Genomic DNA, 27,223 nt, shown 5'->3' with positions numbered 1-27,223 from the left:
AGGATGGATGATTATATTTCTGATGGAAGGAAATGGCACGGTTAGGGAGGATGATTCTGTCTGCATCTTGAGGATGTGTAAAAAGAAAGTTTCTGCCTTAATTTATGCTGTTTGAAAGCCCTGAACTAGTTTTCAAAACTTTATCCTTCAAAGGCATTCTTAATATTCAAAAAGACCTTGCTAATTAATTCCTAAAACTACCTCAAGTCCAACCTGCTTTTCCTGCTCCTTAGAAAAGTTTTAATTACACAGATTAAGCACTGGAATTCCAGTTGACACCTTCCAATAGCTTTCTTCCTTTTTAAATAAGATGCTTTTGTGCTGATCTCTCCTTTGCTTTGAGAAGAGCTTTGGACAGGTTGTTTTTATGATTTAGCAACTCCATATAACTATTAAAAGTTATGTGACTATGGAAAGCACATCTAACCAGTTCCAATTCTTTTCTGAAATGTTATGACATCTGGCAATCAGCTCAAGCTTTGCCCAACACTGATAAAGAATTATCTGAATACCTAAAGGGTGGTTACATGGCACTATCACAAGGCTTCACGGTGGCAGCACAAGAGGCAAGAGTTCCTTCAGGATCAATTCCCTCTTCATGAAAGGAAAAACAACCCAACTCTATGGTGACAACAATTAAGTGTAACAGGTTTCCCAGACAAGTACTGGGAACTTTTTTTAAGAGCAATACTCAATCCAGCCTGACAGAGGAACGCACCCTAACTTGTGGGCCTTCTGTCAGCAGGTTAGATCAAATGACTTCGAGGTCCTTCCAGACTAGACTTCTCCAGGTTCCTGGGAACACAGGCAACTGGCTACATAAACTACCACCATCTGGAGGAATATGACCAGAAGAGGAGTATTTAAAAAGATGATGGGAATTTTATCTATGTAATTCCAGTTACTTTGACTGTATGAATAAAGTTAGGTAATAGAGAGGGAGCAGCTCCATGGAAATGTACTTCTTTGTGAAAAGATCATTTGTGCCAGTGTGCAGAGCTCCTCATTCCAAGGCTGGCATAAGCTAAATATGACACAAGTTAAGTAATGCAAGAGCTCCTACAATCTTTCATTTGCAGACAGTGTTCTTCAGCTGGAACACTGAGCATGGGCCATTTCCTGGTTTTCCTCTGGCCTTAGGCCTCGTGCAGGTCATGGTCTGACTAGATATGCCTGAGGAAGGCACATGCAATTAGTGAAGGGTTGTGATACTGAGCAATTTAAAAATAGAATAAAAATCCTTAGAAATGCCTACAAACCTCTGGCCTAGAAATCATTACTAGTACAACAGCTCATACAGAATTTGCAGTAAAAATCTAAATTACTCAAATTATATTTCAATCAAGGTCTGCTAATATTTATTAGTGTGCTCAGCAGGGAGAACCTTCCTAGCTTCAGCTATAATAAACTGATCAAGATGTGTGTGCTTAGAAAATACAGTAATTTGCCACAAACACTTCCAAAAACCACTGAAAGTAAATACACACATTCCAACAAACAGGGAGGAGAATTTCCACATTTCAGAATAACATAAAATTCATCTGGGGTTCAGATCCAGACTAATTGAGCAGTGACATACAAATCATCCAGAGTCAGGTTAATCCAGGCAATTCTCCTCATCACCATTCTTCCTGCCGTCACCTTCTGTATGAATTTTTCATCACTAAACCAAAACTCCTCAATTCCCACTCGTCCCACCTCTCTTGCTACATCACATGAACTCCCTGTGAACAAGACAAGCATCCCACCACCACTCAACTTCAGCATTACCTTCAAACTAAGATTTCTCAGAGAACTTTTCTTTTGATAATACACAAACAGCATTTCCTTTAAACATAAGCAAGCAGATGCCACATGTGATGTCTAAGTTTTACAGATAAGTACACAGAAAGCCAGAAGAATTCAGAGGAATAATGACATATGGGTTATCCCACTTTCAGATGTTTAATGGCTTATGAAACTTTGAGCTTCTGCTTCCAATATATAAAAGAGAAACTTAAAAAGTCATAATGAATAAACAAGGAAATTCGATATATTTTCCCAAAAAATTAGTATGTCTTTTACAGACTTTCTTTTATAAGTATAGAATACATTGTATGCTTACAGCAACTATTATCTCATTAAGGCAGGAAAGGTACTTCCAAAGTACCTGAAAATTAGACATAGCAATATTCATGTACAACTTGGAAGAGCACACTTATAACCCTCCTGCTACTTCATCAGGTTCTTCTTTTTTAATCTTTACTGGTAAATTTCAGTTGCTTCTGTTTTGCTACATACAAAAGATTTAAGACTATGAATACAAAGAGTTCAGTAAAGTTGAAGGACCACACCGGTTTTGCGAGTAAATAAGCATCACCCAAAAGACAAACCAGTCCTGATTACAGTTTTGTGTTTCAATAGCTCCCGTCTTATCTGGTTTTGTTTGGGTCTTTAAATCGATGAAAGGCTGCTGGCAGTTGTGATTAAGAGGTCAAGCACTGAATTCCAAAGTTTTTTAATCTACTTTTTTCCTCGACTAGCACTTCAGTGCCCCAAGTTATTCATATCAGCAGGAGGCTAAGGGTGAACACTGCCCCGTGGTCAGAAATAGAGACCAAGTCTCATTATCACCTATTGCTTGAAGTAAATAAACTCAGTAGGAGTTCATATAATCCAAACACATATATTGCCTTTCAAATTCAATAATTGCTTTCTTTTCCTTCTTCCGAACTATCAATTCCTCTTTGGAAAGCTTAAAAAAATTAAGCATTGTTTTTTGGGTGTTTTTTTTCCTGTTTTTTAGGAAAGGGAGCCTCTTTTGTTGTTACATAAAGAAAGCAGCAAAAAAGGTACTCCCTTGGACAGAGTCCGTTAAAAATCAGATTATTTCCACAGCATTCTCCTATTATTCACCTACCAGTAAAATATGTACACTCATTGTCTCTCTTTGAATGCCTATTTTTATCTGACTAAGGCTATATGGTCATTTTTGTACTTATTACTGAGTTACTAAGTTTTTTTCTTCCTTCTTCTAAAGCATGTTTTTCTGTTCTCAAAAACTGGGCCACATGCCTCTGAGGAGAAAGTAGTGCATTATTTCATTCCCACCTTTTCTTCTTTTTTGGCATCTCTGAGGCCTGCTATGCCCAGAAGTGCTTCCACTCAAGCTGGACCATCAAATCAATTATCACAGCAGTCTGCTTTCTAAATATGAATGGCAATGAATGACAACAGGCAAGGCGAACTTTCAGCTTTGATTTGTCATTGGTAATGTAAATTTTTTTTGTTTTGTTTTATAGATGTTTGTTATAGTGGCAATTTGACCAAACTCTTCCCCCTGCTGTCTGCAGCTGCATTCTGTAGGTCCTGAGATTAAAAGTTTCACCTTTGCTAAGTCAAAGACACAACAGAAAATTAGCTGTAGGGAACTATTATGACTATAAAAGTTCTTTTTTCTGCTAATCTTTTCCTACAATCGTTTCTGCCAATGAACCAAATGCACAAACTACCTGTTTCCATCAGTAGGTGTTTCACAATGTCAAGGTGCAATTATTTTTACTGCTGTTGCATCATTTCACAACAGATCCCCATTTACAGCAATGTGTCAGGTTTTTACAGTTAGAGTGAGCACAGCCTTACGACAGCAGTAAAAGATTAATTACTTTATAAAAGGATTCGTGTATAAGAGCTACAATATAGGACAATGCAAGAAAATACAGTAAATTAGAAAAAAAGAGGGCTTATACCTTACTCACAATCATAGTTTGAAATTAATGGTTTCTCTAATGAAGAGCCATTTATTATTTTGCTAAGAAGAGAATTAAGCTATATAAATATAAAAAGTGATTTTGAAAACTGTATTTCTAGTGTTCTCCTTCACTGATACTACTGGTTCAAAAACATACAAAGCCTGCAATTTATATTAAAAGTCTGACTTAGTCTTTGGAGAGTTGATGATTACATATTATGAAAGAGGATTTTAGACAGTTACTGGGACACATATCCCAGAACTTCTTAGTGAGAACACCCAAAATTTTGCATTATTGCCAGTATATATAATAACAGTGGTAGTATGGAAAAGATTGCATTGCCTATTTTAATCAAAACAATTTCAACCAAGGAGGCAGCAATTTATTTCCTCACTGACAGACACACAAAAAATAATAACAAAAAAATCTTTACTTAGATCCTTTTAAAACGCTCTTCAGTTGTGAGTCAGTTTTAATATTCTCAAGAAGGGAGGTTTAATGGTACCACCTAGTGGTATCCATGGACACATGGACCAAGTGGGCATCATATGGACAAGCACTGGGAAAGTTTCCTGATCCCTCCTGCCAAGCCCCAGAGCTGTTAACGACAAAACTCGAGTCCTGACCGCAGAGGTCTTTGCTACTTAGCACTTGGAAAGATTTTACCCGAGGATGGCAATGATACCTTTTTGCTACAGAGTATTAAAATCTTACTATGTAAAACAGACTTGAACAGGCTTCCAACAGGCAATTCTATTTAGAAAGATTTATTTTTAATACACATGCCATTAGCTTGGCATTTTGAAGGCTGTGCTGTTAAAAGGCATGAGGTTGCAGCAATATAAAACTTTACACTATTTCATTCACCTTGAAAGAACTTCACAAAAGACTAAGACCCTTCCAGGAGGACAGACTCCCAGTAGGGGAGGCAAAAGCTGTATCAAGTAATTGCTGTGACACCCCCCCTGCCCCAGGCATATTATTACCAAGCAGTTGGAGCTTTTCTATGTAGAAAGACTGCATATCTGCAGGCACACCCAGAACTAACTGTACAATGCCCCATCATAGTCAAACTAAACTGATCCAGAAGATTAATTCTGGAAATGGGATTAGATTTTATCTCCTATATCAAAACACATTTAAAAAAAGAACACTTTATACTCTAATTAATAGAACAGATAACTAAGAAGTAACTTCATCTGTACATGAATACCTGCAGTATCAGTCTCCCAGACTCTGTAAAACTACACATATGTATAGTAGTTTAAAATATAGTTTAATAGTTTTGTGACAAAAAATGGGATTACACAAGAATGGTCCACACTACCACTCATTTGTACACTCTACAGTTGTAAGAAAACTACTGGTTTGGACACTTTTGAAAAGCGAGGTTAATTTTTTATATTTTTTTTGTGTGCATAATACCTTTCCTTTTATGTTTCTGGTATAAAACAGTGTTTTATTGTGACTGATGTTTACATAAAAAGGTTTCCATTGCTCCTGCTTAGCCCATAGAAATGTAAACCCAAGGAGAATGCAATTGCAATTGAAAGCTTTTATGCAGCGGGCAAAAAGACTGGCCATGACTGGAACAGGTGACACACAAATTCATGGCACATGCACTGGGAAAAGGTGGGACTTCTTCAAGTGCACAGTAAATACAAACATGGATTAAAATATTTGTAGACAACAAAGAGGTATGTTCAATTTTGAAGCTCTCCATTATAGTTTTCATGTGGCTCCGGATCCATCAAATATTTAGGACATAAGCTTTGAATTAGTAGATTTTATTCAGTTTGGTTATTCACTTGCTTAACATTAATTTTCACTGTAAGCCAGAATTCAGACAGGGTCATTTTCTTCATAAACCATAAGGGTTCTCCTCTTGTGTCACTGTCAATTTATTTATTTGCTAAAATGTTAGAATTTCTACAATGAATTGTCAGAAAATTCTATGTACAAGATGATACTTGTGGGACCTTTTGTTGTTTTTTAAAACACTTAGTTCTTGTCTACTGCCAAGGAGCAAGTCCCTTCTAGATCAAACTGCTTGAGCAGCTGAGTAAAAAAAGGGTTTGCTGCTGGGGGCTTTGATGCTCTCTCAGGAAAGCTGTTTTTATCAAATGACCATTCTGCACCCATCAGCACATGGATTTGAAGACCATGTACCACGGTTTTGCTGACTTATCTACCCACTGACAGGGACATAGCCTTTAGTAAATCATTGATTTAAACTCATCCTTCTGTACACCTGCAGTAACAACAGATTTAAAAACAACTCATCATTTTCCTTCCAATGAAAAAAAAATCTACCTTGGATTACCAGCTGAATTAAATAATAAAAAAGTTATTTAGCTAAAAAGTGTGAAGACATTTCTAAAATGATCTTTTGGAATTATACAATATCCTGAAAATGCAAAATATTAAAATAATGCTTGTAATAAAAAATTCTTGCAGAATATTATTTATAACAGAGCATTCCTAAATATACATATTTCAGGATATACAGGCCCAAGAGACAATTTACAGTAACCAAAAGGTGTGTTTTGCCAGGGAAATGAAAAACCCGAAACACAGAAATGTGAGTTACAGCCACATCTACAAACCATTTCATGCTGCATGAGAGAAGGAAAGGAGGGTTTGAAACATTTCCTTTGACCCTCCCCACTTCCCATATGCCAGTTGTGAATTATGCTTCATAAGATAAATAACTAGTCAAGAGTGAAGAGATGAGCTGCTCCCGAGCACATCCTCGGGCCTGATGGGCTGACTACCTGTCAGATAATGTTGGAAGTAGGATTATGTCTGAAAAGGTTGACAGACCACAGATTTATCTCTCTAAATCAAACACTGCATGTTTAGTTAAACTCAGTGAACTTTAACTAATTAGCCCATCATTACAGTAAATTCATATTGAATAGTTTTCAAAAGACTAAATCCAGAGCCTATAGTACTTACACTTAACTTGAAATACTGATAGTAAAAAGCTATTATGAGAGATTTCTTCTTAAAAAAAAACCTGAAAAATTAGAAAATGCAACTTCTTAATGCTAATTTTTCCAGACAAAACCTCTTCTAAAAAACTCATTTTAAAAAATAACCAAAAAATATATATACATACATACAAAAAAAAAAAGTGCTTACTCTGCTAGAGTTGGAAGTGGAAATTAAAAGGCTACACAGTCTTAAGCACATCTTATTTTCCAGTATTTTTGTATTTTATATCACATTTTAAATTAATGAAAAAATAGAGGGAAACAGGAATTTCACTTGAAGATAAGTACATTATAAAGATATTCATATCCATAAGATAAATCTGGTTAAAAAATCCCAAAACATCTAAAGGCAGAATCAGAAAGACTATTGGAAAACAAAAAATAATTTTAAAGAAACAAAACCATGTTTATTTTTCAGTTTGCAGTGGTGTGGAAGTTTCTTGTTGGAACAGACTATACACAATAAATGCAAGGATGTTAAAGAAGAAGGAGAAATCTTCAGTGCTTGGAAAGTTGTGGATACAACTCTGCCTTGGACTTCTTGGAATGTTCTCCTTTCTTTGCACTGACTTAGGAAACAACCTCTGAGAAAAGAAGAGGAAAAAAATACAGCAGAGGTGGAGCTGCTGTTTGGTCAAACAGCTTCAAAAAGGTACTTGAAACAAAATGTATGATGGGAGAATATTTGTCCAGTTTAAGAGCTCTGTATGTGCTCCTTATTGATCAATATTTGTTTGTTTCGAAAGCTCACAGGAGGAGAAAGAACGTGCATCCTCCACTTCCCCCTGTACTTCAGAGAAAAACAAAACCAATCTATGGAAAATATTTCTCCTATTACCCACAACAACTCTAAATGTGAATTGTGGTTGGGAGTGTGAGGGTCACTCGAGCACAAAGGATCATGATTTGCACACACATACCCATCCTTAACAGATAATGAGGCACTTGCTTGACAACACTCACTTGTCTCTCAAGTACCCAGTTCTAATGTTTCTGTTTCTATCTCTGAGTTCACATCACTTCACCACCTACATCAATACAACCATATTCCTGAGCCAATTTTTAGCAAGATAAACCAGAGTACTCTCTGCATTTTTATTTCTGATACAATCCAAACAGAACACCAGCTGTTAATTTCATTTGTAGATAAAAGATTAGCTTTTTTTTTGAAACAGAACTTCTGTTCAGATTCAGCCCCTATTTGTCACTTTTGTAATCAAATAATTGAGTTCAATCCTAAACATTCCTGCATGTGGTTCTTGTTTCTGTGTTAAATGTAACTTATTAATAGCTGGAGCTGCAATTTCTTTCTTTCTTGTATTCAGATGGTTTCTGTTCCTGTTTTACAAAGTAATACATCTTCATATTTTATAACTAGAATAATGGAACATTAAAAATATCCCTGAAGCAGAAGTAGACCTTTTTCTCAGTTGCATCTGGATTCCTGGCATTCCTTGGAATATCAGTGAAGCTATACACAAGAACCTGGTAGCGTGTTGCGGCCTAAATCTAAAAGACCTGCCTAAAAATGTTGTATAGTTGTGACTTCTGAAGAAGTCTAATCAGAAGTTTCTAATTCTGCTTTTTGATATTCATTCTACTGTATTCCTCCTTAATCCATGTTAAAAACAAACAAACAATCAAACAAAACCAACAAGACCTCCCCCACATTTTAAGGAAAGTTCTTACTTTCAATTAAAACAAGCCATGTCATATTCCAACTCCAAAGCCCTACAAAAGTCTTTTATGCTAGAAAGCACAAACTGTTCCAACACTATTTTCCAAATGTACTCTACCTAATATCCTTGATAGGTTCACTTATAAGTAACTTTTTTAAAAGTCCTCAGCAATCTAAAGTTATGGTCAACTTATTTAAAGGTGCCAATTTGCCATTAAAATCCATGGATACTTTTACAGAGATACACTTCTGTATATGTAATTCTCAGCATAACACTGCCTTATTATCACTGTTTTGCAGAAACTTTTCTCTTGGATTGACATTTTTAATGATCCTTTTAAGAATCCTCTTTCATCTTGATGATGTCACTACTGACATGGAGGGCAGAACACACTCCAAAATCAGGCACTAGTTGGACTACAAGAAAGAGAAGAATTGCCTGGTAGTCAATATAAAAACTGTGGTGTTCTAAGAGGTTTCAAATAGAACAAGAGCAATTGCTTAGTAAGAAACACAAGGTGCTTTATGTTCTGTTAGTCATTTCCCCTGCCCTATAATAATTGGTTTATTGTTAAGTCTTACTTTTATTTATGACAACTTATTGTATTCATCCTGAAAGAAAATAATACTGCAGGTATGCAGCCAAAGCAAGTCTGAAACAACCACAGGAAATTACTGACTGTTATTGCTGAAGTTCCACAGGAGAACAAAACCGACAAAGGATGGCAAGTAATGACCTGTATCCAGAAAACCATCAGTGATAATTCAAAAACAATCTTGATATTACGTGAAGCTTCAGTGTGAAGGAGTTGTACAGACAATTTCAGAAAGCTGTCTGATCATTAAATGTTCCTGTGATATGCCAGCAAAGCAAAAACCCACATCATTTATGCTATTCTGGAAAACCCAATAGACCACAGTGGATTGAAGCTGTTCAGGATATTTTCACCAGCAAATCTGTGTCTGTGCACGAGGCAGCTCTGCATTCCCATCAGTCCCTCCCTCCAGGCTCACCCAGACCTGCCCTGGGTTGGGCACCGTGGTTTTTCTCTCTCACAATATGATTTTATCCTCCATTTTACTCTGTGTAGTTGGAATTACAGAAGTTTTTGCAGACCTTGGACTGCATCTCCATACAATGAAAAACAATTTCTCTCCAGGTTTTATGTTCCATTGCTTTGTCTTTGAATGTTTCATCCTTTCAACTACTTTTCTAACAATAAGAGATTTAGCATAAATGCAATTCCAGAAAACTGCTAAACCAGCTTTTTAAAAGCTCATACATACTCCTAAATTTTCTCCCCTCAGTGCTACAAAACTTTCCAATTCTTTAACAACACATTTTAAAAGATTTTCCTAAGAAGTTTAAGCACAACTCAGAAATAGATTGATACTCTGTTCACTTAGGTAGTAAGTTGTTACTGCTTTAAAACAAAATCATTATTTCCTTCAGTGAAGAGATATCTTTTTTGAGATGTATATTCCTCAGTAATAGTCTTCATATTATTTCAACAGTAAATAAATATTCAAAAGACTCCATAAACATAATTCTAGCTTCCTTCAGAGTGGTTATTCATTAAGAGAAAAGATGAAACTCCTAGTAAATCTCCCTTTAAGGTTTTCACTCTTATACAGAAGACTTAAAAATATGTTTTTGTCAAATTCATTTTGTAATGAACAGATTTTAGAAGTAAAAAAATTGTAAAGCATATTTGGAATGTCTGACAAGTGATAAAATATTTTTTCAGGAGTGAATCATCAGATCTAGGTTTGTTTTGGTTTGGTTTTTTGTAAGGAAATAATTCATTAATTTCCAAATTGTTGATCCAACATCTTGCTGGATTTTAATCAGCCCCCAGTAATGATGAAATTTGGTTTAGTTCTCAAACACAAATTATGCTCTAAGAAGTCATAAAGCCCTTTAGAATCCTCCAACCAATTCTATTTTGCCCATAATTCTGACAGAACTTAAAGCTACAGAAGCTGACAATATAATTTGATCATAGTACAAAAAAATGCTGTATCCCCTCAATTATTTCTCCCTCTCCCTTTTACCAAGGAAACAAACAAGGCCAATCCATTCTCCTGTCATCTCAGTGTGACTGACAGCTCCCACCACTGACCCAGGCAACTGCCAGCCCAGGAACCTTCACATGTCCCCGGTAAGTGGGGAGCTTGAAGTTTTACCTTGGGCATTGTCTTGTAAGCCAATGATCTCCCTGTAGTTCCAAGGCCTCCAAAAAAACCTCCCTGTAAACACCTGAGGGAGATTTAACTCCTGCAGGAATGCTGCCAATAACATACAGGGTTTTTTTTCTATTATGTTATTTTAGAAATCTGTTCCCTTTAAAATGAAAAAAAAAAAATCATCTTCACAATAACTGAACATGTTCCCTATTTCAGCATGACATGTCCATTTCAATTTGTAACTTAAATTTGTAGGAAAAAAATGCAGGAAGGTTGACATTCCACTCGAGTAATATATCCGTGGAATTACAAGCACATAGACACTGTTGTACAATTTTAAATACCCAACTTAAAATTACTTAAGTAGAATCCTCTTCAACAAGAGAAGAAACACCTAATGCAACAAAAAATGGAAGAAAAAACACAAAAATTGCAGAGAAAATGAAAAGTGAATATAATGTGGATCTAATGAAGAACCCCAGTAACTGTTATATTTAGACATCCATCTGGAAGACACTGTACAGTATGTATATGGGTTTTAAATAACAATATTATGATGTTATATACTTCCATGAGAGGGTAAAAGAGGATGAGCTAATCCACACACTGATAGATATATTAGTTGTAATGTTGTCACAAAATCTTATAGACTATGTCAATTTTTCCTCAAAGAAAGAAATCAGGTGTGCAAAGTGCAGAGATCCACTGAGACAAACACAACAAATCCTATCAAAGGTTAGCTTCTGCAGCATGTTTTGAAGACAACTAAATAAAAATAACTCTTTCAAGGTCCCTGTCTTGTTTTTACAGAATAAGGGTAATTCTAGGATTTGAAATTAGTTACTCAAAATCGATGACTATTAGAATTATTATTAATGCAGATGATCAATATCTCACATCTGCTTTCAGTCATCATGAAAAATAACTTCACATAATTGTAGCACTCTTTAAAATATAATAGCATTCAAACTGAAGCAATCTAGTAATATGAATGTCCTATAATTAACCAGCATGGATAGTTTTTAGGATGTGAGAGCAATTTTGGAACTACGTACATTACAAATGTAACAGCTCAGCTACATTACATTGAGGCAATAAGGTGCAATAATTAGATGAACCACCTGTGCTGCAGTTTCAGGAATGTAATGGAGATACCAACACGAAATTGTGTTTAAAATGATGATTGACCAGGTCTCACTACGGTTCCTGAAATTGAAACTTGCCTGCAGCACAACAGCGAAATGTAACCTGACAAAGTGCATTGCCATGCAAAGTCAGACCTGCAGTCTTTTAAGCCCAGTATATTATGAATAAGTGGCCAGAGATCCTTCATAGAAAGACGCAAAAAATCGTAGTGTAAAGCCAGTCAACAAGCTGCCAATACACAAAATACCTTCCTAAAATTATCTCCTCCAAAATTCCTACAAGTATAAAAGCAATCGAATACAGGACGAGCTGATATTACAAAATCTATACCACAAAATTGGTAAAATTCTCCACTTGTAATAAGCTCTGAAGATCAAACTATGGTTTCGGGTAGCATGCCTCTAATGAACATCATAATAACAGCAGAAAATAACACAGATCATATAAAATCTTATCTCTAACTCTAATTAAGGCTAGTTTGCTTCCTCAGATAAACTATTCTACTTTTCACAGGGAATTTTTATGTTTCATAATATTTTCTGTTGCTCATCATCAACTTCCATTCTTTGATCTTGTATTTGCAATCATTCACCATATTATGCTAAAAATACATTAGAAATTGCTCTTTTGCATGAAAATCTTAATAGGAATATTGAAATTTGACCAGTGTAAAACTTACAGTGTATTTCCATCAGAAATTACTCATGTTTGTCTAGAAACATTCTTCTGTAAAAAATAAGCTAAATGAGAATTACAGGAGTTAGTGAATGGAATAAAATATTGACAGACAAGTGTTTATAACCCTAAATCCACCCTCTTTCAGTTTCAAACCATTACCCTTTGTCCTAGTTAAAAAATCTGTCCCTCAACATGAGTCATAGTTTGAATGTTACCCTGGAGAGCTGAGAACAACACACTTCTATCTGGTTTGACTATTCCAACTTCTCTCTTTCCAGGTATTTCTGTATACAAAATGCATTAAACTAGGAATACTGCAGAGACATTTTTCTAGTCCCACTGTAATTATAATGCATCATTTCACGCTAAGCCCTGAGAAAACTTACGAGCAAACTTCAGGATACCTAGAAGAGAAATTAAAAAGGACACCACTGAATGCCTTTTTTTTTTTTTACTCCTTCAGAAAGGAAAATGAAATAAATTTCTATTGGGTCTTTTGTAGACAGATGGACTTGTTTTTCCTACACTGCAGGTCACTCAGAAGCCAACACAGTTAGTAGAGTGTTTCAGAGTCCCCAAAGATTCCCAGTGGGTTGGGATCAGCTGTGCCTCAGCCAGATCTGAAGAGTGTTCAGCAAACTCACTGGTCACTGCCTGGCCTCAGCCTGGCTGGCTGCTCACACACTCCTGCCTGCACTTATGCTGTCTGGACTTATGTACGGTTTGGGGTATGAAGAACAGACCCTCTGGAGTCCAATAAAGGTTTGGGCCAGCCACAAAGTGAAACTGAATCACTGAATTTATTACAGCTGTAAAATAAAAAATACTGCCAGAGCAAGATTGCATTTCAGCATCATTGCTGGATCTGAAAGAGGGCAGAACTGTGGCACTGGTTTTCTCAGCTGTTAAAGGGTGGAAGGCGGAGCAGTGCCCACTTCTGTACAGAGCTTTCAGATTTGCAAAAAGACAACACAATAAATACAGACTAATACCATCAATTTTCCCTCTTGTTTGACTGCAAAATGAAACATGGAGGAGTGGGGCAGGAATCCATTAGGTTGCTGTTAACAAACCTGCCCCCAGGCAAGAAGTTTAAAACATTGAGACCCAACTGTAGCAGAAAAATAAGACTAATTTCAGGGCAAAAGCACTTCAGATAAAGAACTGTAAAAGTCACAAACAAGTTGTTGGAGAAAGTGTTTAAGACAAAGACGGTAAAGCACCTGCAAGTCACCTTGACTTTAAGTTGGTTTTTTTTTTTTTTTAGAATCATGAACTTAAAATGTAAAAGTAAATAGAGAGAGGAGTATTAAAAATAAAAATATAAAAAGTAAGGTTAGCAGGTTACACTGTGCAGTGTCCCCTTAATTAATTTCTCATTGCGGAGTTTTTCTTTTACTCTTAGAAATTTTTTTAGCCACTTTCTCCAACAGAGAGTGCTGGCCTCTACCTGTCTTAGATCTTTAATTTATCCTGTCACAGATTATTAAACTAAAAACATCAGGAAAGTAAATGAGTTAATGCAACATACACCAACTGAGATTCTGGCTTCTAACCAACACATGAAATTACAGGCACATAACTGCCTGACCATTAATATGCATCTACTGCTAAGATGATATCAGTACTTTGTAACTAAACACTATTACTTTGGGTGTGTTGAACAGAGAATCTTATTTTCTCCTGCTAATGCAACAAGAAAATTAGAATTTTCATGATTTGCTCTGTTACATCATAACCCAGAGGGTAAATATTGTCTTTGCAGGAAGGAAACTAATTAAGTTCTTACAGTTCAGATGACAAACCTTCACAAGAACCCTGGGATGGTCTCTCCGTGCTGAGGTCAGAGGACTGTCAATTCTACACTGTGTGCCCAGAACATGATGGAAGAGAAAGCCTCCCTATCTACAAAATAACCATTTGGACCTAATGTCAGCTAAATTAATCCTCTGCCAAGTCATACACTGCAACAGTGATTTTCATCTCTTTCCTTTCCATTCATTATGTATATATATTAAAATATTAAAGCCAATGTGCTTTACCTCAGTAAACAGTACTGTGGGAGAAAATTTTTCCAATAGAAGTGTTTCTCAATAATTGCATGATAACAGTGTCAGCACTGACAAAGAAAATTCAAATGGCCAAATGCAAATTAAGTTAGCCTTGCATATCGTTCATTACTACTCATGTAGTTGGTAAATTAATGCATGAATATCCTTTCTCTGTGTGCAAAAGAAGTTTCTCTAACTTCAGCTACTGCATAAATATGTAGCCCAAACTCAGCTATCAATCTCTGGAAAGGTAGGCCTTACCATCTAGCAGGACACACCTCATTAAAATAGAACAGTTTTCAGATTCAGTGTGAATTAAAAAATAAATAAATTCAGAATGGTGGGTGACTTCCAACTCATACGAAATTCTACCAGGTGCCCTTGGTAGCCTCCTCCTGGATTACTCTTTTCCAGAGGCTGATGAAGAATTCCCTGATTCTCAGAAAACCTTGGTTTTATTTCTAAAACTCCATTTCATGGCATAGGATATTCAAAAAGGCTTTTGGAATTCTAAGAGATTTCAGTAGTTTCGGAAGAAGTTGTGCCAAGTCAACTCTTCTCAGAAAAAGAAACTCCATAATATATAATCTGTATGACCTCTACAGCTGCCCGGGGTACCTGCAGGGTCCTGTGATGAAACAAAACCAACTCTAAATAAATAAATATAACACTCAGTTCCAAGGTCTGAAGCACCTGGCACAGTCCTGCACCTGGCTGGTACATGGTCAGATGTTACACGATGTACCTTCCAAACGCCATGAGGCTGCAGAACAATCCTCAGCACTTCCATGTAATTCTTATCATCATTAATGGACAATGTACACAAAATGTGCACAAAATTTGGAACCTTCTATTTTTGGACATTAGGACAATTCGACGAGTAAAGTACCACCAGTGTTGATTTTTTAAAATGCTAAAACTTGAAAAATGTTCCGATACTTGTACAATTTTACATAACACTATTCTGAAAGAACTTACAAGGAAAACTTTTCATACTACACTGAAATGCTGAAACGCATTTTGAAGCACTTGAACTAACAAAAGCAAGGGGTACATAACTCTCTTTAGCATATGTAAGTTATAAAAAGCTTTAGATGAATGGCAAACTCAGAGGTAGATAGTTACATTTACCTATCAGTAACTTATTTTTTTTTCCAGAATGTGCATATGGTTTTGTCATTTAATGGCATATTTTCATTTAGTCAAGTAAAATTCTTGGGAAGTCTTGGAAAAAAAATTAAATTGCAAATGAAAACTTAGAATTTGTCAGACAAAGCAGCAGCAATATATACCAAGTCCAGAGTTCTCAATCTCACTTATCTGTCTTGTTTACTAAACATTCATAAATAGTCTACATGCTCTGTGTCAACATGTGAACAATCTCCAGCATACCAAGTTCAGAAAATCAATTTTAAAGACAACTAGTCAATCTTCAGCACTTGCTTCAGAGAAGGGTAACAAACCAATAGAGGTGAAAGCAATTATGCAAATGCATGGAATTCTTGAATTTCTGTCTTTATGTTCATCCTGTTATTGGCTCATGAGGTGTTTCCAGAGCCTCTTCATTCCTTTCATGCTCAGAGGTGTTGTCCATCTAAAAACCTGGAGAATCCAATCTAAGCAGGCTGGATGTTAAAGTCTATTTTAGTCCCTTTTTTACCACTTCTCCTTCATCCTGCTTGTAAGTGGAGTTCCTCTGGAATGTCACAGAATCAGAGAATGGTTTGGGTTGAAAGAGACCTTAAAAATCATCTAGTTCCAACCCCCCTGTCATGGGGAGAGACACCTTCCAGTGTCAAGCAAAACCTCCACATTCTACAGCTCTTTCTTTCATGCTGAGCTACCAAAAATGTATTATCTAACACTACTCCTTTAATTACAAAAACCATAAGCCAAAATGCATACACAGTAAAAATAGATTATACCACAAATACCTATTTTTAAATAGCTTTGGGACTGTTTATGGAGCTCTCTGGACCAAGGTAATTTGCTGAGACTTGATTTGAATGGTACCCATATTTATATTTAGAAGTAAAAGCAAACTTAAATCTCACAATAATGCTGTGATGGTAAAATGAGTAAGTTTATTATTGGTGATCCTTGTTTAGCTCTTCCTATTAGAGATGTGGTAATTTTGAAGCACTTGGATCACATGTGTAAGTCTCATTAGTCCACAATACTTGACTGTAAGCAAAAATCCTTCACTACACAACTGAAGTAGCAAACATGCTTTTAAATACTCAGTTTCTCAAAGTAAAAATATTTGAAAAGATGAAGAAATACTTTAACATACATACTGATTTCTAAACTCGAGGTTAGCATTTTTATAGGCCATTATGGATATTTCCAACTTCATAACAGATACTTAATGCTAAAGGTGATGACACTGTTAATCTGAAAGACAGCAAACAAGGTCACTCACACACCATCTTAACTGAGCACAAATCAAGTGCACCTACCACATTTTTGCATTTTAACACTGATAATATTCTCATCAATTCACAGAAGTAGTGTGAAAAATCAGTTTATTTACACAACTGTCACAAAATGACTCACAATGTTTTCAGTAAAGCAGATACTCTTTGAAAATTTTTATTTGAATGTGATTTAGAAAACAAGGATTGTGCACTTAGAAACCTAACTAACTCTAAAGATTTTATTTAATATAACCAATGCAAAGGTAAAATTAGTTTAGCAAGGTAGATGAGAAAGTCAGCCTTCATTTTAACAATAGCTCTGTCTGTAAAAATATAACCTTTTTATTAGAATTCTGATGAACTTCACTGTAATATGTACCTACTTTTTAAAAGCATTCCCAGTAGTGAAAACCTGCAGAAATCATTGCACATGGTGTCACTGTGGTTGTGATAGTTCGGATATATGGGAGAGGGCACTAGTTATTAACATTTCTTAAAGAAATTAAATTCCATGGCAAAAAACTTAGAAGCTTAACAGAAAGAACCCTAACAGAATAGTTAGCTCCATGCAGAAATTTGTTTAAACTAATTTAGAGAGAAAATATTCCTGAATTGGTCTTCTTTTAATAATTTCATATCCCAAGGCCAGAAAAAAGGGCAGGGATAATTGTGCAACAGTAATGCTGGATGCACATTTTAAAGAGATACCCTGTGATAAATGCCACCTAATACTGTTCTTTATTATGCCAATATTGGCAAACTTGCAAAACCCAAGTATATTTTTGGAAGAGAAGGAAACACTTTTAGAAATTTATTTCTAATTATTATTGTAGAGCCTCTATAAGCAAAGCAGTCTACTGAAAGGACAATCTCTCTACTTAAAATCCAGTAGTTAGAAACAATAAAGATACAGGAATAAGCTTAGGAGAGAGAAACCACACAAACTTTTAGCACACTGAAAAATCTACATGAGAAAGAATGCACAGGAGTACAATGAAACAAAAAACTAGGGGAGGGGGACAGGAATTTTTTTATTTTTACTTCCATGACCTGATAACAAAACAACTTTTACTGGAAAAGTCCATGGTTGTAATGCAACTCATTAAGGTGCAGTTTTTCATTTACAGGCTTAGCAAACAAACATAATGCAGCTAAACATATTTCAAAGGAGATTTATTTTTCCAAACTAACCATTTATTTTTTTTTTTACCCATCAGGAAAACTGTAACATTGAGCAGTCCCCCCTGTGCAGTGAGGCCACTCCACATGAATAGAGCACCACTTCCTGTCTCCACCTCTCACCTGGTCAGTCTCTCAATCTTTAAACATTTTAAAGACATGGCACAAATATATTCTATGAGGTCCAGCAGTGACCTCTGTAACACAGGCTAATTGAGTAGGTGTCTGGTAGAATGACACTCTTCTGGACTAGTTGTCAGTCTATAGTACTTGGAGCTCTGTTATCCAAATTAATTAATCCCTCCTAGGTCCAACCCACTCACCTAAAGCTAGCAGGGAACATATGCCATTGCACAGGGGGGTTTTCTGGATGGTCATGGGTTTTGACCCAAACTGATCAAAAATGCCACTAGGAGTGATTCTACAGTTTGCTCCTTGAAATCTACTTTGTGACAACACTGGAAGAAAACAACAAAAGCCAAATTTTCATTGTTGGGGGTAGTTTTCTTGTTTGTGGGGTGTTTTTGGGGTTTTTGGGTTTGTTTGTTTGGGTTTTCTTGTCTTTCTGTGGGGGCCACCTGTTACCAAGTAATTAACAAAACTTCCAAAGTAAGCAAGCAGAGTTGGTTTTGATCATAACTAAACCACCAGCCACAGCTGACACAGAAAAATTAGATCAGTGTCCAAACAGGTAGAAAACAACAATTTTTCTTCTCAGATCATGATGGTCAAATCAAGACAAGTTAAAGCTCAGAACTTTCCTGGACAAGTGTAACTTTGGAAACAGCAGCACCTTTCTTTTCTCTTATTTTCCCTCTCATGTGTGCTCTGAATTCAGGCTGACCACAGAGGGAGTGCAGAAAGTTCTCAACTTACAGAAAACTCCTACACTGTGCACTACTTATAGACAGTCCCATACCGTTTGCAATCATGTGACCCAGCAAGCTCAGAAATCCCCCAGCCTCTTCTTTCCATAGCTTTCACTTGCTTTTTCTTCCTTCTATTGAACCCAAGGAGGCTTGGAGCGAACTGTTTACTAAAATCTCATGATGAAACTCTGCTGAATATTCAGACTATACTGATGGCACAAGGAGGAAACTGTCACTGATCCTTCCACTTTGGAAGGAGAGATGTGCTGTTTAATGCTATAGTTCACTGCTTAGAAATGTGAAGAAAAGACACATTTTCAAACATCTTCTGGTGTGCAAACAAGTTACTGATTAGATGTCATATATGTGCCTAAAGTACATGAGAAGATTTACATAAAAGTTTAAATCAGATATTTGGCTAGGACTCACATTTATTGCCTCTCTGTTAAATTTTAAGCTACTCTTGAAAATTTTACATAATGGTCTTCTTCACTTATAGGAGACTTATGGGTGGCCAAAGCTGGGAAATGGATGACCTCATCCTTCTCTCACAGTAAGTTCTCCAAGTCAATCAGTTCCTTAAAATTAAAAGCCAGCCCCCACTGGAATATCAACTGAATATCAATGAAATTTCAAACACAGAAGTCAAAGTAACTACATAAACCAGAAGGGCAATGAAAGGGATTTTTAATTAGCTCTGTCCCCTATTCTTGCAGGAGTCACTGGTTTTGGACTCAGGTTCAATCATCTTCTTGGTTTTCTCAGCTGCAGCAGATTTTGTGCAATCTCCTCTGGTCCCTGGGAAGCTTTTCTTTTTCACCACTTGGTGACAAATCTCTCCTCATGTCCCAGCACAGATAAACCATCTCTCACAATGATATTTCTCAAGATATGGAAAAAAACATATTTTGATCGAGGAGTTGTTTCACGTCTGATCTGAGAGCAGAAACAAGCTCTGAATTAAGAATGATATTGGAACTGTAGCAGAATTCACTTCTTAGTACAAACAAATTAAGTAGTTTTTTTAAAATTTTTTTTATAAGATCATGCATATGGTAAATTAAAAATAATTATGCACTATCTTGGCTAGCTAAAGAGGGTAGTAGAATTTGCCTTTACTCTTCTGTTCCTCTAAAAAAAAAAAAAAATTATCAGCCAACAGGAATCTAACCTCAGCTCACTCAGGATTAGATGGATAAACACAGCTTATTTATAAGATAACTCCCTTTTGCCAAACCTTTAGAAACACATATCCAACACAAGTTTTTAATTTTATGCCAAATAACTTCAAACGTAGATTTTTAAGACTGTATTTTTTTACTGTAAGACATATTTTAAAAGAAAAATTGCAAACGACAGTATACTACCATGAGCTTTGGTGAAAAGTAATTGTAGACTAAATGCATTTCACAAACTGTGTGCCACTGGTATATCATAAGCAGGGAACTGAACAGAGGAAATTCTGCCATTGCTTAACTTCCTCTCAAATTTTCTCAAAATCAACTTTGCAGAAGAAGCAATTGCTCAGTGAACCAGACTAAATTCAGTACAATACAATTGTCTTCCACAGGAAAGTGAAGCTATATTAATGTAATTTTACTTTTAAGACTAAAAATACTGTAACTTCCTACCAAACCAGAACATATCTAAGACCAGTGCTTGAAAATGACAGTCAGCTAAACACCCGAATTTTTAAAGAATTTGTTAAGAAGCTGATATTTTTCATGGCACCACCTACAATAAATTAATTATACTTACGGTTTGAAAAATTAAGACAAACATACTCTGGGCAGTAATATTTAAACACCATTTCAATCACAACAGGAGTGCTTGTCATACCTTAGAGCCTGAAGATAGAGCTACAAGTTAACAATCCATGATCACAAAGGGCACGCTGAGTTTTCACAGTAGCTCAATGCCCAACAGCAGCCCCATGGGTTTCAGTGAAAACTGATGGTAAACCTTTGCAAAGCAACTTTAGCCCACTTGGTTTATAAGTAAAAGTTTACAGAAAGCATCCTCTTACCTTGTGGTCTTGGGGTTCGTTTCCTGCGATCTCTGAATGCTGCTCCTGACTGCAAGGCCTCCAGCAGACTGTCCATCACTCCTGTCTCATCACCCTCTGAGAAGAGCAGAAAAATCATATTAATATCAGTGCAACTGAAATCAGACACTTGAGAAAGAAAAAAAAAAGTAGAAATGTTGTCAAGTTTACATAATGCTTCCGAGTAAGAGACATACACATTTTAAGGTAATGGATGCTGTCAGTGCCTCAGGTATCACTGTCTAGTTGGTGTATGATGCTCTATTAAGCAAAATTGATGCCAATCCTACTGTTCTTTCAACTTGGAGATGTTATCTTCTGCATTATTGATGACATCTTCAGCTTGTAGATAGACAACTGCTGGTGAATGACTGCTGCTTCACTGCTAAAATATTTTAAGACTTTCCTGAAGTGGAAACAGGTCATCTCTTTTTGATTTAATCAATGCACATGGAAAATCTGATGACACTGAATGGCAGGAAGTTCCATATCATAGCACGGTGAATATTTTATATGCTGCCTCCCAACCTCATGATTCACTAAATCCTTGGAAAAAAAATTACCTATACAATGTATGTCATATACTACACATCTAACCTCAAACCATGGATGACGTTCAAGTAATATTCAAGAACAAAGAGGGGAGAATCATGCAGGGTAAAATTTCTTAAAAGCTGAATTTTACTTCTGCTAAATTTTTTCTTCTGCTTTTTTTCATAGCCAAGCCAACCTGCAGCCTTTAAATTGCTGGACTTTATGGTGTATTACAGAAATCTGAGTAGAAAAATTACTTCTTTTTATATATTTCAGCCTTAAAATTCCTTTGCATTTCAATCTGTTAATAACAGTTCATAGCAGCATTCAGCAGCATGAGAAATAGAGGTCAAAGAACTGCAATGTTACAAAACTATTGATGAATGCCTCTTTCTGTTCTTGTATCTATGTTATAACCCAGAACTAAAATATAGGCTAGACTCAGCAGGTAGGTGGACATTTTATTCACATCTCTCAGACTTCAAGTTAATATAAATTTCCCCATCACAGAGTGGGAAGATCATCACTTTATGCAAAAAAATTACATTATGGTAAAAAACTTCTGACTCACACAAAGTGTAGGAGGTTAAATGCACATTCAAGTTCTCAAATGTTCAAGTTTAAAAGAGGCTTATTAATGAATAAGCTATTTTGTCCTGGTTCTCTATTACATTTAGGTTTATTAGACTAAATCCAGAGCTGATAAAAGAGCATGCCAATCCTAAAACAGTACTTGGTTCAAATTTCTACATGATGATCATAAGTATAACTACATGATGAATTTAAATTATACATCAATGTAACTTAAACCATTTTATATACTATAGAACACATACATAAAGTTCTCCCCAGAGTAAGATGAAAGGGAGCAGTGCAAGTGCAGTAACCAGCAAAAGACTCTGAAATACCAGTTTTAATTACATTCCATCTTAAAGTCTTAAACAATTATGCTCCTGCAAAATAAATAAGTAAATTAGCTCCTCTCAATTCACACTCACATACAAAGCCAAAATTTTCTTTAAACTGTACAACATAATTATTTTGCTTTGTGCTTCTTATCGTACACATGCTTATTCATTGATTTGTTGTTGTCCTTGTATTAAATTTATTTTCAAAATCAAAGGTCTGTGAATACACTTTGTCCAAACTAATACACATCAAGTTGGTCTGAAACATTTAATGAAGGTGACTGCAAAGCACAGAACTAGTTAATATGTTGGAATATTTTATGTGTAGAAAAACAATATTGTTCGATCCTCATTAAAAGTTAAGAGTTGGCAGTTTATTAAAAAAGACAAAAATCCTTCAATACTTCATGAATGTTTATGCAGTCTTCCACTTCTTTTTTTGCTGAGTCTGCTGCTCTACCTGCTAATTACTGCAACTGCCAAAACCCACCCTATTTTTGGGATACCAAAATACACATTATAAAGGCACATGTATTAAGGAAGCTGTAGAACACAGTGATAGGATTTTTAACTTCTCAAAGTAAAATTCATGTTAGGTCTGATCACAGCACTGCATCTTAATCAAAGTCGTCAGATGATAAATGGGAACTGGACAAGGAACTGCATTTTCAGCGAGCCTTCATTAAAATTCATAAATAAAATTCAACAGAAATTTCAGTCTTTCCCCCACAGTTCTTTCTGCTGTACTTTGCATATTACCATCTCCTATTTGCCTATTTTTATACTACCTGCAGCAACTTGTAGACACAAACCAGAAACAAAGATAAAATCTGCCAGAAGTTTCAAAATGAAAAAAACTTATTTCCAACATTCCTGTCAGCAGAAATAAAATACATAATCATTATTCCTTTTTTAGATATCTTTCATTGTACACAAGGACAGGAGTGTCACCTGGAACAAGTAATTTTCTTCCTCCTTGTGTCTTTTCAAGTAAGCCCCAAGCAATTAAGAGAGAGCATATGTGTGCACACAAGCAAAAAAATTGGCAATTTGCTTTGATTAGCCTTAGCAAAGAGCCAGATTCACTATAGGTATTAAACAGGGCTGAAAAGGCAAAAGAATTCTTAATCATTAACTGACGTGTTAACTACAAGCCCCATTTGTTTTAATTTGGATTTTACACTAATATTCTACTGCAGATTTGGTTTAGTCTGTTTTGAAAATGGGTGAGTTTTTGGGAGATTACAGAAATACTTGTCCTCTTGCAGGTCCCATAATTTAGACCAGTGTTAGTCAACAGATTTTGGCCACTTTTAATGATAAAGACAAAAATAGTTCTTCTTCTTCCAAAGAGCAATATTATTGCTTCTTACACTGGTGGAGAGCCCCAGGCAAGCTGAGGCACAGACAAAGAAAAAAAAATACGATGCAACGAACAAATAAAGGCATATTTGAGATGAGCAGGGAATCTTAATATCAAGATACCTCAGCTTTTCATAATTTTTGACCAGTTGTGGGAAACAGAACAGAAGAAGGGAAAAAGAAATAGGACTTGTTGTGCATTAAGGTGAAAGTGTATATGGAAAAAATTGGCATAAGGTCCATCTGCTTATGAATGCTGAGGAACAGTCATATAGTCAGTCTATGAACAAATTTGCTGTGTATAAGGGCGATACTCTGGATTTTACGCTTGACTTTTATAAATAACAATAGACTTTAAATGAATTGGTCTCATTAAGTGTTTAGTATTTGTGGTCAGAGTTTTGTGTTATATATGACTCTAAACATTAGTGCTCTAGAACTGGAGTGCCAATTTCAAAAAGGAGACCCCTGATAAACCACAGGAAATTAAATCAGAGACTGCAGATTTGGATGTGTAAAAGGGTGGGGAGTGATTACAAACAGAACAGTGACTACTGCTCGAGATGGATACTGGCTGAACTTTTCACTTCAACGTTAATGCACGTCAGCAGCACAACCCCTTGGAACAAAGACAAGATAGATACATGACCACAGATGAGTAATGACAAATCAGCTTATATAAAGTCCTCTCAGCTGATGTGGAAGCAAATGGCAAATCTCTATTTTTAATTATAGAGATTAACAGGCCACTGAAATGACCAAATACCTACTGTTACCATCTGAGAACAGCAAATGTAGAATTTGTTTGTAAGAAAAATAACAAAACCTCAGCTGGAAAACAAACCACTATGATAGTCTTTGGCCAGTAGCATAAAAGATGTTTCAAACAAGTTTTGAATACAGCAGAACAGAAGATGATGACAGTATAGCTCTGCCACAAATATTAGACTAAATTTACAGTTTATAATTTCTCTTAACACAATATCCTGCACTTCATTTGGCAGAAAATTTCTAGACAATTTCTCTCTCTCATTTATCTGGTGTTCAGTATTTGATATAATGGCTGCTTAATTTACTAGTGCAAGGTGAAAAGATGGTCATTAGCAAAAATATCTGGCTAAATAACAACAAAGGGCTGTTTATAGATATGAAGCTTGAACTGAGAGTTCATCTGATCTTTTTTCTGAAAACCTAATCAGTGGATTGGCCATCACAACATACAGATAGGAAATACTAATATTTTGGAGGATAAGATTAGAACATGCATAAGATTTGGAAGAATAAAATCAATTGACATAATGCCACAAATATGTGTAACTTGAGGGGCAAGCAAGGAGCTCTTCAACAGGGAATGACCAAGAGCTCCAATATAAAGAGGTGACCAAAGAAACAAGGCTGAATTACCACCTGACTGGTGTGATAACTTGTATCCACTGTATGAGAATTCACATAAAACCAACCCAGGCAGTTAACAGAGACCAGAGATAAAGCACATCAAGTCTTTTACCCAACACAAATAAGTATATAGAGTATATATTTAACCTGCCTCTGGAACATAGCAGAGGGATTAAAGTATCTCCATTTTTAAAAATAATTATTTCAACAGCCTGCCCCTGGACTGCATCATGACTATACCTGACATAGATGTAGAACTAAGATTCTGCAGCAAAGGTAGGCAATTTATTTTAGCACAATCTGTACATTGCTAAATTAACCATGAGGACAGTGTTGTTAAAGGAAGAAAACAAACACCAGCAAATGATGAAGAATGTTTACTTTATCTTATTTTTCACAGAGCAAACACAATCTTTCACTTGCTTCTGTAGCCATTTTCTGTTTCAAGAGTTCCCCTGAAACAGAGGAACCATTTCAACATGGAGATGAAGATAAAATATTTCTCTTGGTTGTCACTGCTGGCTCCTTATGAAATATGACCCTTAAGTTAGATTTAGAATCCTTTTTTGTCAATATTACATTCCTTTATCACTTTCTGAGAAATCTCATCTAAACCTCAAAAAGAGACCCCAACACTCCCACCTGCTAATATTAAATTCAAAATAATGTTCTGATCTATTTATAACCCATATGATTAAAATTAAAATTGAAGTTGACAAAAAATGCACAGGTCATTCTTTTGTTAACCTGAGGAGCAACAAAAGCTACAGCTGAGCCAAGACAAGTCTTGTCTTAATTTTTTAAGAACAACTATTACAAAAACTTCATGTTGAAAATGGAAATATGTTCAGTCACTTGTAGCCTGCGAGGCTTTAAGAACAATTCTTGCAGTTAAAGGAGCAGCACTGACAGTTCACACTAGAAAACATGTGCTGATGCTCTGATTAGGGACTAACCTGAACCATGGATGATAAATATTCATAGAATCAGAGTTCTCTCATAGACTTTACATAAAGATGGGAATACTGAACTTCTGGTTTAATCCAGTAAGAATTCTTGAACTTGCTTCTGTGGGAGTGGCCAACTGATGATTTCAATATCATAGGAGTTGATCTCCTCTAAACAATTGCATCAAATTGTCCTAAAAACAGGCCCTTAACCTTCTTCAACAGCACTCTAGAGAAGGGATTCAGAACCACAACTTTCTGATATAGATTGGAAGAATTAGAAACTTGGAGAGATCAATTCCAGTTTTTTTGTGACCTCCATAGCACAAAGCTTTACCTCAGCCTTTAGCATATTATCTTCTCTAAAAACATAAGAAAAAAGGTCTTCTAGCAGAGTTTCTCAGGAAAACTGCTTTTTCAGTTTGCACTAGAAAGGAGATTAGAGGAAACTAGAACATTAAAAATTCCCAATAAATACTGTTCTTAAATGAAATATAAAGACTTGGGTAGCACTACTGATGGCAAAAAGAAACACTAAAAGAGTTTGGGCTTTTTAAGTTACTTGAATGACTTAGAACTACAGAAATGGCACTTGAAGCCACAGAGCTCAGCCCATGCATCCAAAACACGATCCATCTCCTGGATATTTGGTTTCCTCAATGCAGATTCACAGCTCTGAAAGGCCCTGGCAACATGCTCTTGTTTCTGGAGTGCTTTGTTGCCCTCCCTTTTTATTGTCTGCACTGATTACTACAGGAATACCCATATATTTTGCTGGTGCACTTTTATTTTCTAGTATTTTCCATACACACTTGCAAAACATCATCTACTCATTATTCCAGATATACTAATTGCAAACTAATCTAAGTTAATAGACAGTGTCAGTATTGCACAGTTATTTCAGCAAAAGTTTACAGGAACTTTACAGGATATTTTTCATAAATTTGTGCCCTTACTGAAAGAGTCCAGTCAAATACCATTTTAAGCAACACACACTGTCTGCCTGTTTCTCCAAAGGGTTCCAAATCTATTCACACCTTGCACTACCCTGTTTTGCTTTAAACTTTTTAAGCACTTTTCAAAGTCCAATGTGTGTCCTGT

At 35.8% G+C, this 27,223-nt stretch overlaps 1 protein-coding gene across 1 annotated transcript in view; it reads right to left on the bottom strand.

Annotated features, from left to right (window-relative positions):
• Nucleotides 1-27,223, bottom strand: part of DIAPH2 (diaphanous related formin 2) — a 199,070-nt gene that overhangs the window by 37,147 nt on the left and 134,700 nt on the right. The window contains 1 exon segment of the mRNA XM_027645135.1: nt 20,959-21,054. Within this exon segment, the coding sequence (XP_027500936.1) occupies nt 20,959-21,054 (96 nt within the window).

This window comes from Corapipo altera, unplaced genomic scaffold (assembly GCF_003945725.1).
Source record: "Corapipo altera isolate COAL_440 unplaced genomic scaffold, ASM394572v1 65, whole genome shotgun sequence".
Classification (NCBI taxonomy): domain Eukaryota; kingdom Metazoa; phylum Chordata; class Aves; order Passeriformes; family Pipridae; genus Corapipo; species Corapipo altera.
Note: the sequence above shows the minus strand (reverse complement) of the source record. Positions and strands in the feature narration are given on the sequence as shown.